Here is a 21,009-nt window from a genome sequence, read left to right on the forward strand (position 1 = left end):
TAAGTTAGAAAAGTTAGATGTCACCTCCTTAAGTTATGAACTAAGTAATTAATTAGGTTATTTTTCATAATTAATGTAAATACTACAGTCTAATTATAGCTTAATAACATTTCAGATTAATGGACTAAAACTTGGAGAAATACTCAGTGAATAATATTAATAATAAATAGTTTTTGGTTAAACACTGGTGACCAAACATAGAAAATAAATAGCAAAAAGTAGAAACTAAACTTCAGTGTAAAATCTAATGACGCCTTGCGAAGCTCAGCTGTTTATGTCATTCCTTTCACTCAGCACTGCATCAACAAAGTGTCATCCTCTTGACAGCGTGAACAATAAATCAAAGCAGTTCGCTGTATCATGGTGGTACAACATAAGGGAGGGGAAACTGCTGCATAAGCCCTCCTATATGGACATTTTACTGTTATTTTTGTCACATCATGGTGCCGTTTTGACTATGCGCAGCATATAGTGTCAGGCAGGAAATCACACAATAACAACAATTACAACATGGCTTTTATTGTCATCCAAAATAGAGATAATTTCTTCTTTGTAATGATACACTGCAGTGTGTTTGCTACAACCATCAGATTTCCCAACATAATCCCCTGTGCATAGTTACAGCTCTGAAAAATGCCGCATGTTTATTTGTTAAAACTCATACATCCTTTTTTATTTTTTTATTTTATTCTTCAAAGGCTGTTGGTGAGAGTGTAGCTTGATTTACGACAGTAGGCCGCAGTCTATTTTGCTGGGTGTGTGTTTTAAAAGGAAGCTTTCCACTCTTTGCTCTTTTTGGTTTGATGCCACTGTGGTTTGCTTCAGGCCAGAGTGGCACCACTTGATTGATGGCACTGACAGAAGATTTCTTGCAGAGATTCTGTCACGTTTTCTGGTTTATGAGTCCTGCAGCGCGGCTTTTTCAAATCCACCTGATAATGACCACGGACGGCAACGTGCACGCCTCCTTTCTTAATGGTGTCGCGTTTGAATGTTCATTTGAAATAAGAACAATGATGTCACAACAACAGACGGAACACAAAATCCTTTTCTGAATCCTTAAATCTTCCCTTTCATGTGACAGGAAAATTGCTGCTATCAAAGCTTGAAACATCATGTTGGGGATTGAACAAGGGATTTTTTTTTGCATGATGTTTTGATTCTAAATAGCTTTATTACTTGCACTGAGGAGATTTATAGGCACTTTATGAAAAACAAAATTCTCCTCGAACCAGACCACTGGGAAGAACTCATCAATCCCTGAGCCTCAAAATTGCAGCAGATGAATAATCTTCAGTGTGGGGTTTAGGTTGGCCAACACCACTGCCATCCCAAGAAGAATGCAAGAGCAGTTTTTGTCTCAAGCCCCCATTGTGATCTCCAGAGGATTTGAATGGTTTCACTTAAAAAACTGTCCGCTGAAACTCATTGAGGGAGTATATATGAGGGCTCTAAGTGTTGGGTCCCTCCTTTGTGTGCTGCTTGGAGTTTGAGTGATTAAAATCGGTGGTTAACACAAAGCAAAATAAGGCCAGTGGTTTATGATACACATACGTTCCTCCGCATTGCTTTTTAAATAAGCCCAATGAACACCCTCCTATATTTTGCCACTGATCTCAGACCTCAAAGACTGTAATCCACCTTATTTCCATGACAAACACCATGCTTTCTGCTGCCTCCGCAAAACATCCCATCCAAAAGTTGGATATGCAACACATTTCTTTTCCTGCAAAATGACCATTTTTATTCAATCTTTTCGTCCCCATCAAATGGCCATTTTCTTTCGCTGCACTCTTAATGCTTACGAGATATTCAGCAAAGCACTGCTGATCTACAGCTCTTTTGTCCGGACTCCCGCCGAGAACACAATCTTACTCCGAAGTAGCTCGGGCTGCAGCGGCGCAATTCCATCAGCATAAATGCTTCACAAACACTTACACACAAAGTATAGGGGCGAGAAAAACACTACTTCAGACAACAGGAATCGTTTTCTGGCTGCACTGCCGGATTGTGCAGACATCTATTTTCATGCTAAATCGGGTGTTCTAAAATGTTAATTTTTTTTTTTTTTTTTTTTTTTGCAAGAAAGTGCTCTGTGAATTAGTGCTTTGCTTCGTTTTGTTAATATGCATTTGTTTTCTGTAAACCCATCAAAAACCTCATCCTGGAATGAAGAGGGACTCAAGTGTTATGTTCAATGGTTCAGATCTGCTTCCTAGGTTAGGTCAAAGGTCAAGAAGAATCACTGATGAATTCTTTTTATGAAGTCACAGCTAAAATAAATAACAGTTTATGCCTGCAAGGGTTTGTTTGTGACTTTTAGCCGTTCTAATTTTGACAGTAAAGTGTTTTGAACAGTTTAGTTTTGTAAGGAATTTCCTGAAGCTTGATTTTACTTAATTGCTCTTTATGCATCAATAAATAGAGAATAGATAAAATAAATAACTGGAACTTCAAGTCAAAAAGAAACAGCAACATCTTCTCTGTTGTGTGTACTTTATGGATTTCCACAAGCATCCAGTTTAAATCATTTTATAAAACATGTTGATTCCTGAATATTCATTTAAATTCCTGGGAGATATTGATATAGATTTATTGTAATTCAACAAAGGCATTTCCCAAAAGATAAAACTAAAAAAAATGTCTTTTTTATATTTCAGTAAAAAAATGAAAATTGAAATTAAATGACAAAAAAACAAACAAACAAACATACAAAAAAGCTATTGTCATTACACCAATCAGATCCCTGTATAAAAGCTGACCAGATTTTTTGAGGCAGAAATGCCTCAGTGCATCACTGTAGTCTTTAGCTCCTCTTAAAGATTTCCCATCAAATTCAAGTAAAGACTGTTGGTCACTCCAAAAGGCTAATATTACATTTGAATTAAGATTATTTGAAAGCCTTAATCTAGCAGGAGTATTAATACTTTGTGCTTTAATTTTAAATATTGAGCAATACATATACAATCAATTTTACAATACAACCGGCTGAAGAAAAATAGTGCAACATATTTCTTCAGGTTTTTTTATGATTGTTGTTGCTATTATTTGTGGTGTACACAGACTGGAGGTTTCAGTGAGAAAAACAATCTCTATCCTGTGGAAGCATGCTTGGTAATACAAAGTTGATCCTGTAAAACTCACAGATATCCAGATATTTCACAACAACAGAGTGAAAATTGTACTCTGCATCGACCTATAAAGATGTATGATTTTATTTGGGTTTTTTCCTTCGAATTTTATATTTTCCATTTTTAGTTTTCTAAACTTGATGCTATATGTGTAAAAGCTTAAAATATTCTTAAGGTACATTTTACAATGTGTTTCTTCAGTTTTACTTGATTATAATTGGGTTCTACCTCACTTACAAACAATTATATGCAGGATGCGTTTTTTTTTTTTTTTTGCATTGTAAGATATTTGATCTTCTTGAAGTTTCAAAACAGCCTTAAATGTTTTTTTTCTTTTTTAAAGCTGCCACAAAACTCCACCCAAAAAATGATGCCCTGCTGGCCTTGGGGCTCTAACTATGAGTGACTTAGTTTTCTTATGCTTTGGGCCAGCTCTGGTTTCAGGGGAAAGATAGAGCACACACATTCAGTGAAAGGTTAGTTCAATCTGTTTGGAAATACTAATTCAAAATGACCACTTCCTTTTTGGCAAAAAGCACCTGCATCCTCCATGTGCCCTTCCAAAGTCAGCATCACTTAACAGACTTAATTATAATTGTCCCCTCTACACTACAGTCAATGTCAGCTGTGTCTTTTAATTCTCTAATCAGTGGTCGGCAGGACCGCTATCGCCGTCCCCATGCAGCTCTCCTCTCAATACAGACATCCCTAAACACACACAGGCTGGTTTTTGTCAAATGTTTTATTGAGTGTAGACATCTGGCCTACTGTAAAACATGCATTATCTGCAGGAGGGGGAGCAGAGCAGGTGGTATTGTCTCCACTGTCAGCTGTGTCAGCGCTGGCACCCGTGATGGAGATTAATGAAGTATCTGGAGAGTAATATGCTCCTTAAAATGCTGCTACGATTTGGAGGAGGCTGGGGGGGATCCCTGATGCTGATCTTAAATAGAGAATCTGTCACAGTTTACAGAACCTCTGCTTTGGCTCTCAACGTGGGGAACCAAAACTTAAGAAGAGGCACTTCAGTGCCAACAGACAGTTTTGACACCCCTTTGCTTTTCCCACTGTGTATGGCTCTAAAATAGATCTGAATGTTTATTTGTCCCGCATATCTACACACATTACCCAACGAATATTGGAAAAAAAAAAAAGCCTTTAAGATAGATGTAGAAATTAATCAAGTGTTTCTTGCCCATTGCTGAGTATTTTGTCAAAGCACCTTTAGTGAGACTCAAGTCTTCGGTGGGCCGTCTCTGCAAGCTTGGTACACCTGCTTTGAGTATCTATCATTATTATCCGCAGATCCTTTCAAGCTCAGACACGTTTGGTTTAGTTTTTAAAACCCTTTTTAGATCATTTACCTAAGATGTTCACTTAGATTTAAGTCCAGCTCTGACTGGGCCACTCAAGGACATTCACTTTATAGTCTGAAACCATTCCTTTGTTATCTTGGCAGTGTCCGATGGTGGATTCTTGTGTTGACAGATGAATCGATGACAAAAGGTCTGAGCTTCAGGACTCACTGGAGAAGTCTTTCTTGAAGAACCTCTGTATATTTGTCAACCAGTTACTGCTGCCAAAAAAAGTTCCCTCTTTTATCAGTTTGTTCAGGCAGCCAGATCTTCAAACAGCATTTCTTTTTTATATACAATGGTGCTGAAATGTCTTCATTTCCTTCTCCAGATTTGCGCCTTACTTGGTTTCTGCTCCAATATCCACTGTCGACTGTGAGAGCTCCTACAGACAAATGGATTACTTTTCAGATTCTGTTCAGTCGACTGAATTTTACCACAGGCTTCTCAAGTTGAAGAAACATCTCAAGGAAAATCAGTGGAAATTAGATGCAGATCTCCATTTTGACTGTGACTTCAAAGGGTGTGAGTGCTTTCTTTCCTATTAAGCTCAAATATTACAATTTTTAGAAAATGTACAAAAATGTCTGACAATGTATTTCTATTTTATCTTTACAGGGCATTCTGAGTAGATTTATTTGAAAAGAAAACTTTACACACATTGGTTTCAGAATAAGTCTAAGGAAATGTGGAAAAAGTGAATGGGGTGTGAATACTTTCTGGTGGCACTGCATGTACAGGCCCCAAAAGGAAATGAAACATAAAATCAGTTGTGTAAACATTAATAATATTCTTCCTAAGTCACTTTTTCTTTGGTGCATTTGGTGCGTTGAATTTGAAAAAGATGATGTCTCCATCCTCAACCGTGTAGTTTCTTCCCTGCTGTCTGTATTTCCCAGCTGCCTGAAAGAAATTCAAAGAAGGACTAAATAAGATAAGAGCAAGCAGAACTAGTGTAAGTGTATAATATCATCACACTAACTACATTGACTATTTAACCTAATACACGATGCATTGTGGTATTAAACTCTGTTTGCCAGAGGCGCTTCCAGAAAGCTTTTAAAGCGGAGAACTGGAACACCAAAAAACATTTTTAAAAAGAATCACAATCAACACACCGTGGAAAACAAAAAAATACGTGGGCACAAAAAAGGGTCAAACAAATAATAAATAAACGACTATCTGGCCAGACAGTTGGGTGGGCAGGAAAAATTTGTAGGGGTGGCCATTGCCCCCAAGCACACCCCTGGGTAACGCCACTGTCATTTATGTATATCAAACATGCAAACACACACACACACACACTGAATCACACACACAGAAATGCACGCATGTTTTGCGCGTGGGGGTGCCTGAATTCCCACTGAGCGAGTAATCCTCTCGTCTGCCCGTTTGAGCTTTATGTGCACAGGCACAAAATGTTAATAAGTCTTTGATTACAGCAATGTGAAACTTCTCAAGGAAACTAAATAAGTTCTAACATTTCTTTTGTGTACTGTAAGTGTTTGTTCTCCTTCCCGGGCAAACTCAAAAATAATTGACTTGAAGTGCTAACACAGACAGGTTTATCCATTCTGGTTCTGCACGGTGCACAATTAATTAGAGGAATCAATGTCCCTTTAAAAGGCTCAGGAGACCATTTAATCCAAGCTCAATACCACCAGAAACACAGGATGGAGAGGCAGACAGGAAAAAAAAAAAAAAAAAATCAATGGCTATTTGTGATTCCTGAGTATGTATTAAACCCGACACATCTAACTGGTTCATTTGCACTTGAAAGCAGCCATCTGGAGCGGCAAGCTTGGCTTAAGCAGATATGATTACTAATAATGTGATATCCCCGTACTCTGGCCCTATTCATGCTGCCTATTCCCACAACTGGCATTAAATAGCATGGACCTTAATGCCACAGTCAGAGACGCTCCATGTTCTTCTGAGGCTCAAAAAGGGATTAAAGTGAGAGCAAGCAGTGAGGACCTGACACTCAGATCTCAACCCTGGATAACAATAGTGAAACCCCCCCAGAGACCAACACGAGTCACTCTCAGTTAGCAGCTTATTGGGGGTGTGGACAATACACCGCCACTGCATTAAATAATAATAAAAAAAATAAATAAAAAAAAATATATATATAAAAAGAGGGCTTGAATACTAAAGAGGTTTAAATGTTTTTTAGTGCTTCCTTCCTCACTGGTCTCCATGGGCCTTTTGTGCCACCATAATTACATTAGCTGAGTCTGTAAGTGGGCACAAGGAGTCGATGCTGCTGATAAAGAGATCACGCCAGCATGGCTCACGGCTGCGGATCACGAGGTTTATGCTGAGCAAAGTTAGCCCCTTCTGCTTTCATTTAATGAAGTCACAATTTAACGGAAGTTTGTTTAATCAGGAAAAAAAAACAAAAAACATTTTGCTGGATTAATTTGTTAATTTCTTATTCTATACTTTCAGCTTGCGGAGTAGAAATTCATGCTCAATCTAGACATTAGAACCATTTGTACATTTTTTTTGAAGAAATTGATGTATTTCATAAAAAAAAATCCCATGTCTTGTAAAATGATTACTAATCCTTTTGAGACTTAATTACATAACAACCAGGATCTTCATTGTATTTAACCAGGTTTTTATGCATCAGTGGAAGAAAAGGGGATTTTTAATGTATATACCAAATAAAGGAGTGAAATGTGTATTTATAATTGTCTGCGAACCTGTCTAAACATCTGCAGTTTGGCCCAAACCATAGGAAACATTATGGTGATCTCGCCAGATGAAACTAAAATGGAACTGCTGAATACTTTTACATTTGAAAACTAACCTTACGCCTCGACTCTGTACACATTATTCTCATGGTGAAACATGGTGTAACGATTCAGATCAAAGCAAATTCAAGAGTAAGAACGGTCTAGTCAAAGCCCAGACCTGAATCCAACTGAGAGTTTGAGACTTAAAAGCTGATTTTCAGGTGGTCGCACTGGATTTTGCTTAGTGCTATAAGAGAAACCAGATTTTTATGAATTGAAAAAAAAAAAAAAAAAGACCAGTTGAAACTTCCTTCCACACCACAAATATGCACTGGTCTATCAAATGAAATCCCAGTGTATTTTGTTGGTTATTGTGGTTGAAATGTGACCAACAAAAAATGTAATAATTCAGAAGGTGTGAAAATTTAGCAATGCACTGTATCTTATTGCATTTAACATGAGGCTGCACACAAACAGCTAACAGGTCAAAACAAAGGCGGATAGACATAACTAAGACATGCAAGTCATATTCCTGCGCTACCCATCCATGAAGCAGTCCTTGTTTGAGGAATTTTACACTTTATTTAACTTGCCACTTTACATCACTGTCACACGCCTACAGTGGGGACTTGGCGCGGGAGAGCTCTGAGCTAACGGCGCGCCGTACAGATCTGATAAACGCCTGGCGAGCTGAAGAAGTGCTTCCTCTGAGCATCTGTGCCAAGTCAAAAGCAAGAGCTGCCATCAGCCAGTTAGAACACATTGTGATAAAGATATGCACAGCTGGAGCACAATGGCAGTGTTTAGACCCAGAATCAGCTGGCTTGTCACTGGTGGTGCCTGAGTGTGTGCAGTAATTTCTTCCCCCGAGTAAAGGTGAAGAGGAGTTTTCAGTCGGAGCTGCGTGGCAACTGTCAGCTCCACTGATCACAAGAGACTTTCCCCTCTTCTCCTCCGGCACACTAACTGCTCACCTTGACAGCGCTCTCGCTGCCTTCTTCTTTAAAATCCTGGAATTTCATTACTTCTGCCATAATGAAGCCCCTCTCGAAGTCCGTGTGGATCTTCCCCGCAGCCTGTGGAGCCTTAGTTCCTTTCTGTCACAGAAGAAGAAGAGGAGAGGACAAATGAATTGTTTTGGAGAAGATGGATTACAGCATGCGAGCGACATGGTGTTTGATAGGGTGATAGCAGCGTAATGACTCCAGGGGTGTTTTTCAGTTGCTGGGTATTCTTGCCTCTGTCCAGATTTCTGGATAGCTTTCCACTCGGCTGTGGCCTGCTAGGGCAGCCTGGACACCGATAAGAACCCAACGCTGCTATCATTGCCTTCTGACTCTCATTCCTTAGCAGTATTGATTTCTGTCTAAGCAATCTTGCCTCATTGTGGGTCGCTGCTCAGCTCTCTGGTCATGACAGCACTGGGACCCAGTGTTGCAGTGAGAGGCTAAGGTGGTGCAGATCTTACTCTATCAGGTCAGACTATTGTGACACACCAGAGTTTGGAAATTCAAAATCACGTTTAGCCTGAAAAGATATCACAGCATGTTAGATAGGTTTCTACGAACTGCTGCTTGACTTCAGAAATCTTCAGATATCCTGTAGGTGTCTGGTGGACTCGGTTCGATTGAGGACCGAAATGGCGACATGTGTTACATTTTCAGCTGGTGGAATTTGCTTTCACACTGCACTCTGTCAAGTGAACCAGACCCTTTGAGAAACCGATTCACTGCCTCGCCTGTGGTGGCGCTGCACCAAGAACAACTGAAGGAAATGAAAGAAAGATCTCTGAAGCACAGCTTCCTTTTTCACAAAATATAAACAATAACGGAGTGGCGTCAAATTTTAGTGATTGTAGGATTTCTCTTTTGAGTCTGTTAAAAGACAAAAGCCATTTCTCCAGCTAGTGCTAGACTCTTGTATTTGTTTTGGTCGTATTTATCCAGAATGCCCCACACTATAGTCTGCTTCCTGCTTTTGGAGAGCTCTCTGGTCGGCTTGGCATTTACATATACCTTCAAAGCACTCCAGAATTCACTTAAAAAAATCAAGACCTAGGTTTTAGGTTTACCAGAACCTCGATTTCTTTGTTCTGAATCAGAGTTTGATTGTGTATTTACACCTCCCCAAACAAACTAAACTTTCTAGGCAAACAAACCAGAGTTTCAGGGCTAAAAATAACAGTCATCATAGCGAGGCTTTTGTGTCCATATGGATGGATTAAAGTGTCAGTGTCTCTTTGAGTGCATACCTGTATTAGTATAGTCAGTGGGCTTGTGCTGTGTGGTTCTGCAGATTAGTTTGCTACAGTTTTAAAAGTCAAGAGTTACAGCTGGGATGTTCTCTTTTGTAGTGGGTATGGGTATGATGGGCAAGATTCATCATCATGAACATAAATGTAACCTAAAACCTAGTATAGGTTCAGAAGAGGCTGTTTATGTTTGTTCCTGCTCAGAGTGAAGCTCAAACTTCATTCTGGGAAGTTCACACAAACCGTAGGAGAACTTCACGTGGGGTACGACTCAAAACAACCTGGTCCAGTTTTTTGCTCGGATGGAAGCTTGGTTCTGAGGTTCTCATAAACAAAAACAAATTTATGATTTGGTTCATAATTATTCCATATTATTCATAATTTTCCTGGGTGAGGCATTGAAGGTTATGATAATCATTTCCCATGATTTGGGATGCTATGTAGCAGGATGCTATGTTTTACTTTCTGGTAGTTGTTGTGAAGTGTAACTGTGGCAACAAGCACCTCAAAGCTTGTGCTGAGCTCAAATAATACCTGAACCACAACCCCATATCCCAGAAGGGTTGAAAAGGAAGCTTAATGGAAATTTAAAGAGGAATGGCAAAAGCAAACGAGATGGATCAGAAAGTGCTTTTCAACAACTGATGTGAGCCATGATGTTACAGTGGAATATTGTCTCTGCTGCCCAAATATAGAGCTGTCAGCATGTTATGACAGCCATGAGACGGTCATAACATGACAATGGCTTCTTCTGTCAGAGGTGTCTTCAGATTCGTTGCAAGACTGACTGCTGCTGGAGATCCTTCCTGCCCACATCATCACCATGTACAATGACTTAAAATACTTGGAGGATAAAAGTTACAATAAAATGCAGTTTTCCTTTGGGATAAATGAGGTATTTTTGAATGAATTATCACATCATACAACCTATGAGTACAAGGGAGCCCTAAAGTTACTCAATTAAAATTCCTCTGTGGCACCAGACAATTTCACAGATGTACAACTTTATGCAAATACTTTTTAAGTAAACAAACTGTTTACTTAGCGCTGTTCTGCACCTTTAAGGTGTTTTTCATGTTCATTTATTCAGTTCTCGGGATAACAGCACAGTCACATATTTCTCAATTTAGGACATTTCTTATTTAATTTTCTGATAATTAATTATAGATTATTTTAATAATTAGGCAATTAAATTACCAACTTCAGATACAGTAGCATAACAATAAGATGGTCATAAAATCAAATTATTTTTGAGAAACCAGAATAGTATTTTGACAGGGTAACTCTGACTAAATAACGTCAGCTGGCTGAGAGAGCAGAAACTCTCTTAAGCTAAAAACTAAGGACCAAAAGGTCGCCTCATGCTACAGAGTCCATTTTGAGACATTTTTTGTATAGATCGAATTGTTTTGTAAAAATTCTCTGAACCACTTTAAGACTAAAGTGCTGAATGATGAAATGTGCAATTTATATGCACAGAAATGATGTGCGGAAATGACAAATGAGGCAAATAAGTGACGTGGCCGCCGTGCATCATCGTGACTCCTGTCTGTCGAGCCGCTTCGCAGCGCCGTGCTCAGGGGCTGTTGAGCGGTTTTAATTATGTATATAATCAGGTTGGGGTCAACATATTTCATGCCACAAGACTGATGCGTATTTAATGACTCTAATACATTACCATCTATTTGCAATCTCACTGACAGAGTACTTGTGTGTTTAACTACCATTAATCAGCATCAAGGTTTGTCTATGTGGAGGAAAAAAAAAATAGATTAAGGGTTTGAATTTTTTTTTTTTTTTTCATCTAGTGCTTTACAGGAGAGCCACATTGTCCTAGTTAAGAGCTATGCAGAGCAGGCTGATAGATAATGGTCACCTCGAGGCTGCCTAATAAAGCATGTTAAAGAACTTAGGAACATGACATTGCTGAGTGTAGTTTTTACAATGCAAGATGTATTGGCTTAATATAGTTACTCACTGATGCTTACCTGACTAAATGCCCCTCACACACAAATCGAGGCTGGCTGTAATCACTTACACAGAGGAGACACAAGCCTGTTTTTTAAGGATACCTTTGAAGCATTCAGGTGCTTTTATTGTAAATAGCAAGAACATCAGTCATCATGATATAAATCCGGTGATGTCATCCGACTGAGACATAACAAGTTCTTCGTGAGAAAACAGGAAGTGAGCTCACTTTCACCCCAGGCCTGAGCACAGTTTCAGACTCTTCAGTAAATAACATGTACAAGAGAGAAAGCATCCCGAGACGAGACGGAAAGACTGACCTGTTCAACCAGAGGAATGTAATGAAACACGGAGAACAGTTTGTTGTGTTTTTTATAAGCACATTGTGTTCAAATTCAAAATCTAATGAAACAAAAACTATTAAAAGCATCCCGTAATAAAACTATTAAAAGCATCCGTAATTTAAAGGATTATTTAAAGGATAATTTAAATAATCCTTTAAATTATCTTAAAGGATTTTGTGTTCCAGGTGTCCAGAGGGATTTAATTTGATTTACTCTAAACTTTATTTTCAAAATCAAAACCGTAAAATGAACCCACTTTAGTTCTGGTTTTGTATTGATAATAAAGAGAGAATTTCTTGAGCTTGCTGTCATCTTATAGCGATAGCTAGTTTATTATTTGCACTAAATTGGATTAAATGTCCTTATAGCATTGAATTGTCTTCAAATGAACCAAATTGATTAAAACTGGATCTGAGATTTTATATCTACAATATGCATGTCATGCAATCCTAGCTTCTATGTAATTAGAATGAACTGGACTGGACTTTTGAGAATTAATAAACACAAATTGAAACTGAACTGAACAATATTTATGGATTAATACATTTTTTTATCCATTTTTTAAATACATTTTTCCTCATTTTGGAGAAAAGTACTGGCATTTTCACTGCAAAAATAAATGTGCTCTTTCACATTTTGTCATGTTGCAACAAGAAACTTCCAAGTATCTTACTGGGATTTAGAAGTGGAAAGAAAAAATAAAATAGTAAAAATCTGATTAAGTCAAGTATTTTACCTTACCTTAATACCACTAAGTAGAATACTGTGTAATTAAATGCCTTCATAAATAACAAGAGCTTATCTTTAAAGCCAGTTTTAGGAAATATAGAGAGCATGGAAGAAGGTTCTCTGGCTCTCAGTGGTGGAAAGTTAACAGTGTATCAGCATGAACACACAATCTCTCCAGTGAAACGGCAGTGGCAGCTTAATTCTGAGGGGACGCTTTTCTTCAGCAGAGACAGGAAAGCTGGACAGGGCTGACTGGAAGGTGGACGTAGAAAAATACTGGGGAACCCTGAAGAAAATCCGTTAGAGGCAGCAAAAGACTTGAGATCGGTCCCAAGGTTCACTTTATGCATCAATTATGTACGACTTTGTTCTATCTAATATCAAGAAAATTCATTAAGGTTTGTGGTTGTAGCTCAACATTTTTATTTTAAAATATCAAGAGATCTTTTTTTTCTTAACATTTCATAAAAGTTTTTTTTCTTGTTCTGTAGTCTGTTTTCACAGGGATTTTAAGTGGCAGTTTGCTTCATGGTTATTATAGTGAAGAGAGGTTATTAATGGGCCGAGAGAAAAAAAGTGCAAATGAAACAAACAGTGTTTTTAAACTTTTAGTTGAACATGTGAATAAACAACGCAAACTTTGCTCAAGTTTAAAATTAAAATTCAAGAAGGATTTTGTAATCTAAAGATGTTAAAACAAAGAATTTGCTGAGGCCCATGTGGAGATGGTAAAAATGGCAGCACAAGAAAAACTGAAATTCAGAAAAAAAAACTATTTTGATCTTCTTGTGACAATTTCTTTGTGCAATAATGCAGGAACTTTTTCACAGTGTGCATTCTTCTTTAAATGGATTAAATTCATTCTGAACAGCAAAACTGTGATTCAAAACAGCTTGAATAATATATGACACATAACCCATTTTGTTTACCATTTAAATTTTAAAATGCAACCTTTTTAAATCTGCACTTCCATCCACTTTAAGAAAAGAAAAAAAAAAGAGAGAAAACGCACAATACCAACATGCAAAGCCGACATCTGTATTGATGTAAATCCTGTGATCCCATTGCACAGAGCTCTTGGCGGGCAGGGCTCTGTAAACTGAGACACACACGGAGGAGGAGCCCCCGGCAAAGCCCACAAACAGTCGGATGAAAAGCGACATCAATTTTGGCACAGACACCCTCCGTCACACAGATTAGGCAGGCACAATGGACGGCCTCCTTATCTCCAGCGGCAGGAGGAGGGCAGGCAGATCTGCACAGGATGGAAACATTCTCACGGACGTAATGGGCAAAATCAATTGTTGTCCTCCTCAATCAATGTGGGCCCCCACTTTCACCGTTCAGCAGCTCACCAGTAATTGAAGTTATCCTCAGCCTGTAATGACTAGCTAAAGCACGACCATGACAAAGTTGGAAGTGTGTGATATCAGCGAGGGTGCCAGCAGGGTGGAACGAAAGGATGCGGTGTGTGTTCACGCGGCGCTGCGGCCGGCTCTCACCCGGATGGTCCAGGCACGGACCTCGTCTGGGCCAGTGGTGAAGAAGTACTCCAGCTGCAGGGCCGCGTAGCCCGCCTTGATGATCTTGCTCAGGGCACTGGTGGAGAGAAACTTCAGTGTGAATCAAAGGGTCTGAATCGTTTTGTTATACTTTGCTGACACCTGGGAAAAGTTCCCGTCAGCGGCAAGGCGCCGTTTTCATTCCAATACAAACTCATTAAGTGAGCAAGATGGGTCACTTCATTTCACATGAGACATTCAACTCTCCAATGGTTTGCATGATTAATTAGAATGCTTGTAGTCCCATTTAACATTTTTAAGAATTCAACTCGACGCCTCGGTCTTTGCTGAGAAAAAAAGAAAAAAAAAATGTCTCTGCTGTCACAATTTTTCTCTCCATAGAGGTTTTCAGACGAGAACAATAAACCCAAAATGCACCAAGTTATAATTATACCTACAGATGACAGATGACAGTTAAAAACTTAATTTGGAGGAAAACCCTTTGACTGAGTTGTTCAGTAAGAAGAGGGATCCTTTGCTTTATAATGGTAATTACTCTGCCATTTATTATTCTATCAGCACATGCAATTAAAGGAGTGCATGGAGGACACAGCTGATAATAAAGTGTGGGGAGACTGAATGCTAATTAACCTCTGCGTCTTGTGCTCTTTGCAGCACTTCTGTCTCTCCTCTTCGCTCATGTCCTGCAGTCGACTCTCCAGGTTGCCGCTGAAGGGGATGACCAAGGCTCCGGGGTCGTGACTGTCCACCCACTCCTTGATTTTCACCAACCTGATGGAGAAACGGCAAACCAAGGCAGATTTGATTGAGAAGGGGGTATTTGTTGTGGCCTTGGAAATCCATATTCATGAGAGCAGCAGAGAATATGAATGTCTTTCTAGGAGAGATTAAAATGGATTTGTTTGAATGGAGACAGTGACGTAAACAAAGCAGTAAGATTTTTTTAAAGGCTTATGGTTAGCATACCAGAAGTGAATAAACTTATTATTAGTGTTTATATTAACTGTTACTTTATGTACAAAGAAAATTGTTGAAATTTTATTTGATACATTTTCTGTACCTGTAGATATAAAACAGCATGTAATAATATTGCCTTATAAGCCAGTATTTCTTAGATCTACACCTGGATTTTTTTGTCAGCATTACTGAATCTGAATTGCTACAAGGTTGTAATTTATACTTAAGCTCAAAGTTTATCTTAGGGAGAAGTGAAATAATATTCACTATTCACGTCTAAATATTTCTGATTCATACAGAGAACTAAAAAATGTCTTCATTTGGTTTTAAAACATATTGATTTTGTGACAATAAATTCATTTTAATAACTAACAATGGAAACAACTCATGATGAAAAAATAAAAAACTTAACCTGTAATTTTAATAAATTAAGCATTACATTTTTTCCATTATCCTTTTTCTGACTTTCTTTGTAAGAGCCCAGCTGGCACTTCAAATATAAATAAGCTGTTTTGTATTTTTTTTTTTTTTTTTACTAATAAACCAACAATTTAATTAGTTTTCTACGACTAGCTGACCTGGACCGTAATGGTGCATATATGTATATAAAGGCTGGGCTTTAGTCAATCTTAGCTGGAAATACAGGTGCATCACAAAAAATTAGAAAATCATAAAAAAGTCCATTTATTTTGGTAATTCGACTTAAAGAAAAAGGTGAAACTCGTACATATCTATTACATATCTATGTAATATTTGTGTTCATGTTATGCTTACAGGTAATGACAACTCAAACATCGGTCTCTTACAAAATTAAAACTGTCCATAAAATCAATAGAAAGATGCTGAAAAATGCTGTTTTGGCCATTCAATGACCTACAAAATCATGAATTTTGGGTTTTACTTCGAAATAATTATAAGCAAAAAATAAGCAAGAGAAATAATACTGAATTATTTTGCCATTTAACAGATCTATTTAACATATGAATTTCACTCTGAGTTGAAGTAATAAAATAAAATGCCTAAGTGGGAATTCTTGTTCAATATTGTGACTATGGATGCTGTGCAAAGGGAACACACAGCAGGTAATGTAGCAAATCTAAACTATTTATTTGCTCTTTGACAGTTTTAAATCTCCTTAAACTACTGGCACAAACTTGTAAACATGTTTCTTAAAATAGGGATAATTACCATTTTATCATCTTGTACACTAATGGTAATGTTGCCATTTCCATGGAGTACAAATGATCAAACAAGCATGGCAGCCGCCATGTAGGTGGAGGTTGTCAGAATTGTGTCTGCTACACTCTGGACCTTGTTGCACCGTCATTTCTTTGCTACGTATGACGTCAAAACTTTTTTTTATCACTTCAGGACCGTCAGAGGTTCACACTGGAGTTTGATTGACATTTAATTTATGCAGCAACTGTGCAAAATCTCAGCTTTGACTGGACATGCAGTCTGGATGTGGTCTTAGCCATGTGTTGTTCTAGCAGACAAATGTATGTTGATCTTAATAAGTCTGGAAAATGCTACAAGAAAACAGTTACTGACCTAAACCCACTCTGAAAACACAGTCAGAGCAATAACGAAACAGCTTAAAACAGCTGGAACTGTGACAAGCAAGACTTGGCAAGAAAAAAAAAAGTTGATCTTCCTGATATGTGTAGAGAAGATGACGGGATGGGAGAAACACAAAAATTGGCAAGCGTACATAAGGGGTGCAATTTAATGGTTGAGGGTGCTGTATGCTTATCAGAAAAGCCAAAGTAGCCAAACAAATGGCAGGTAAAAAAAACCCCTTGAAATTCAGCCAAAAAGGAGTTTAAAAGAAGAACATTTCCAGAGATAACATAAAACCCAGATCTTCAGTTGTTATGCCAGTGTTTTACTATGGGGGACATTTAATTTACCTGCTGGGTGTTAAATAAACATTTTTCCTGGAGCCTGGAGAGAAAAGAACAAATAACCACTAAGTGTTTCCTTACTTTTAAATGTCTTTGTCACTTTTTTTTTTTTTTTTTGCCTCCCTCTTCCAGCGGGACACCTGACATTGCAGGACAAAGATATCCTCACACTTAATGGCAACCCTCAGTCAGAACAATACAAGGGGGTTAGGGCAATTATGAGATTAGCTCCACAAGCTCCGAGGCTGGGATTGGACGGATAGCAAAGAGCAGCATCGCACAAATCCATTTTCACACGTCGGCCCCGGATTGATTCTGAGGGGGGCCCTGTCATTATGTGTAATCCTGGTTTCCTGTTTAAAGGCCCCATAAGGAATCAAAGACTGGGACGAACCCGGAGCGCCTCAATATCAGATCCGTACCAATAACAATGTCCCCGGCGTTATCGGCCGCAGCACCAGATCACCGCTTCTACCTAATGATTATCAATATACAACATATGACAGGGTAACACACACACAAGGACGGCGCCGTTTGCTTTGACTGAATGCTGTTTAAGTGTCAGTTTGTTTCTCAGTTTACATGCACAGCTATTAAGAGCCATAACCTAATATTTCCCTTTTCTTTCTGCATTTTGAATAAAGGTGGCAACCAGAGTCTCGTAGGAAAATAAGAAAAAGCCAAAAAGCCTCAAAACACCGGAGACGGAGGGGCGCTCCATGAGGGGGGAAAAATCCAATCTGAGATAATAACAGCTGTAGTTTGTCACTTTTAGCGGCACAGCTGTCTATTTGGTGGCACGTTATTTGCATTCCTCAGGTATTGCGTTCTCTACAGGCGGCTTGAATAATGATTCACAAATCACTCTCTCCACACCAGTCAAGGGCTGTGATCCTTTGAATAGACCATTGTACCTGGGACTGTAATTGGTGAAGACTTTGACAGAGCCGAGCCGAGCCGGCCGGGTAACAAAGAGGCTATTGGTGGAGGGCTGAGGGATGATTTTAATAATGTGAAGCCGAGACGGAGAATGTGAGCCGCAAATGAGCACCGGGGGTCTCTGGGTCCTTGCACTGACTGACATAGGAGCAGACAAACACCTAGCCATGAGGGAACATGAAACACCCCCTTGCCTCAACTCCAGAAACAAAGCGCTGTCAATTAAGAGCTTTGATGCACCGTCAACACGGAGCCCGAAACCAATTCTGTCAGCATCTCCAGCATGTTCTGGTCTTATTTTCCTCCGTGTATTTATGTGGCTTCCAATTACTTATGTGGATGTTCAAATGTGATGCAATATTTATGTAAACTTTGCTTCAGTTCATCTTTCATGTCTTTCTTGAGCAGATTTACAATCTAATTTCATCCCTTTTAGTTAGATTTGATAAAATCCAACAATAAAAAGATTTGAATAACCCGTTCCCTTAGTTAGATACACTTTTGAAAGCTTTTACAACTCTGAAGAAAGACTGTTTGAGTGCAAGTGTCTCTTGTCAGTCTCCCATTATGTCCCAATGCAGAGTGCCATCTCTCACTGCTCTGCTAATAGACGGATTCAGCACTTTCTGGTCCTGATATCCCCCTCTGAACAAATGATGCCTGAAATTTTTATTCTCTTTATAATGGAACTTCAATGGCCTCGGCTGCAAATCAAGTGGAAATTTTTGCATATCAAGTGAGAAAAATTAAATGTTAACCACGTTTTAATGCGATTAAGGGTGACAGGGACATTATTTCTGCTAATCATTCAGCAGCATGAACGCTTCAAACAAGGCAAAGGCGCGGGCCATGTTTGCTGCTTTTCACTCACAGATCACAGAGAAACTGCTATCACTTACAGTCTGATCAAACTTTTCCAGAATGCATGGTTTTTCTTTAAATGAATAAAACAGGTCAACATGAAAACATTGTGTATATCTTGCGGTGCCTTGCACAAACACTCATACAACTAAATGCTTCCACACACTTTTGTTGAAAGAGCAACAAATTATAGCATATAACTACAAAGGAGAAGAAAAAAAATCTATCTGTTTTAATCTCCCCATTAGTCTGATACCCCTAAATGTAATCTAGTAATCTTAATAATAAATGGAGCTTAGAGGTTTATGAGGAACAAAGAGCCTCATTAAGACCGATTCACACAGCAAACGCCATGGAGAACTGATGAAACTCTGGAGGAGCTGCAGATATTCACAGCTCAGGTGGAAGAGCAATTATTAGTTGTGCAATTTATTGTTTAAGAAATAGAGTGGTAAGAAGAAAGTTGTTGTTGAAAAAAATACACAAGAAGTCCCATATGCATACCCGAGTCATGTAGCGGGAACGGCAAACATGTGGAAGAAATAGTTCTGGTCAAACAGAGATTAAAACCACTATGTGGAAAGCTAACTCTGCACATATCCACTGTGAAGCATGGTGGTGGCAGCATCATGCTGAGGGAAGGGTTTCCTTCAGGAGGGACAGAAACGATTCTCAGAATTAATGGTAAAATGAAGAGACCTAAGAGCAGGAGAGTACTGGAAGAAAACCTGTTGCAACCTGCAAAGAACTTGAGACTTCTCATGCAGGACAAAAACAGGCAGTCAGAGCTACAGTGGTAAAAATTGAATGGTCCAGTCAAAGTCTGGACTACTGTGTTCAGATACACTGTGCATATAATATGACTGACATAACACACAAAAGCCCTGAGGAAGCCGAATACAAATGCCCACCACACTTTTGAGATTTTCATCTGTAAGACAACCATTTGTAATTTTCTTTAAAATTTTGACATTTCGTCACATAAAATCCCCTCAAAAAACAAATATAAATTCGTGGTTGTAATGTGGGAAAAGATTACAACCACAACATGTAAAAGTTCAAGGGAAACTAATATATATATATATTTTTTGCGAGGCTCTGTCTATCAACACAAACGGTTTTTGATTCAATGCTTGTTTCATTTACAGTGCTCCCGTTTTAAAACATCACATTGCAAATAATAATGAGGGGAAAAAAAAAAAGAAAAAACCCAAAAAACAATTGAACCATCCACAACAGATTGCCTCTGAATAGTGACGTCCCACAGGGGGCCACCCTCTGGAGCTTATTTGTCCTTTTTTGTGTGAGAATCGTGAGGGGGGATAATTCCTGTCTTTCTGTATGCCCGGGGCTTTCCTCGGCTTTGTCCCAGCTTTGATCTGCTTAAACGGCCTGGGAGGGGGAAAACAATGGCCTCCTCTTTTTAAAAGCACAGGGACAGCTCTACCTGAGACAATGACCTGCGTCTGGACGCAGGTAGACTTTATTAACGAGACGCACCACTTAAGCCAGTGAGAGGTGGGTCACCTCCTCCCGTTTGGGTTCTCCTTTCAGATGCAACTGAACGGTGAAAAGCTGAAAGATTAACCCGCTCCACGCCTACAGGTAAAAGGCTCCAGCACCTGAAACCGAGCTGTTTCACACATGAACCGAAAGTCCTCTACGCTCTGCTGGTCACAGTTTGGCAAAGATGAGTCATTTATGATGTTAGGATGCTGCAGCACACGATCCCCCTCCTCTTCTTCTTCTGTTTAGGAAGACAGAAATGAGAGGTATGAGCTCATGGTGGCTTTTGAGGCTAGGAAGTCAGAATCTCTGTGGGATGCTTTTCATCCTCCCAGTGGTGAGCTCCTGAGCGACAAGAGTGCAGACGCTCTCTACTCCCTGTGGCCATCGCTGCACAGAAAAAAAAAAACATTACACATCAGCCTCTGAGAAACACACACACACACACACACACACACACACACACACACACACACACAAACTTTATTCCCAATATTATCAACTTCTTATAGCCTTCAAAGCAATCGCAGACAGGAGGAAACAGAACGCAGTGGACGCACAATGGGAGCAGCTTTAATTAAGAGCATCGTATCGCTAACAAACCTTGAGGGTGTGCTGGTAACAAGCTTTTTAAAGTAACTTTATTTTCTTTGATATTTTGCACCCATTAAATCTCCCAACTTTAAAAATCTACGCACACTGTGAACGCTTAACAAACCACCGGTCTCAGTTTTCGGTCCTCAAAATGGTTGTCGAGGCAACGTTTTTCAGAGCCGGATCAGTGTTTAGGGGTATTTACG

The 21,009-nt window shown here is 39.0% G+C and overlaps 1 protein-coding gene across 1 annotated transcript in view; it reads right to left on the reverse strand.

Moving 5' to 3' along the window:
- Positions 1-3,855: 3,855 nt before the first annotated feature.
- The window catches only part of LOC106957449 (obg-like ATPase 1), a 55,507-nt gene continuing 38,353 nt past the window's right edge, over positions 3,856-21,009 (reverse strand). The window contains exons 8-11 of the mRNA XM_015048812.1: positions 14,673-14,813; positions 14,022-14,118; positions 8,202-8,324; positions 3,856-5,389 (exon numbers count right to left, since the gene is read on the reverse strand). Of these exons, the coding sequence (XP_014904298.1) occupies positions 5,288-5,389; positions 8,202-8,324; positions 14,022-14,118; positions 14,673-14,813 (463 nt within the window). The 3' untranslated portion in view covers positions 3,856-5,287. The remainder of the gene's footprint in view (positions 5,390-8,201; positions 8,325-14,021; positions 14,119-14,672; positions 14,814-21,009) is intronic.

The sequence above is a fragment of the Poecilia latipinna genome, unplaced genomic scaffold (genome assembly GCF_001443285.1).
Source record: "Poecilia latipinna isolate Pla-1442-1.1 unplaced genomic scaffold, P_latipinna-1.0 Scaffold903, whole genome shotgun sequence".
NCBI classification, from domain to species: domain Eukaryota; kingdom Metazoa; phylum Chordata; class Actinopteri; order Cyprinodontiformes; family Poeciliidae; genus Poecilia; species Poecilia latipinna.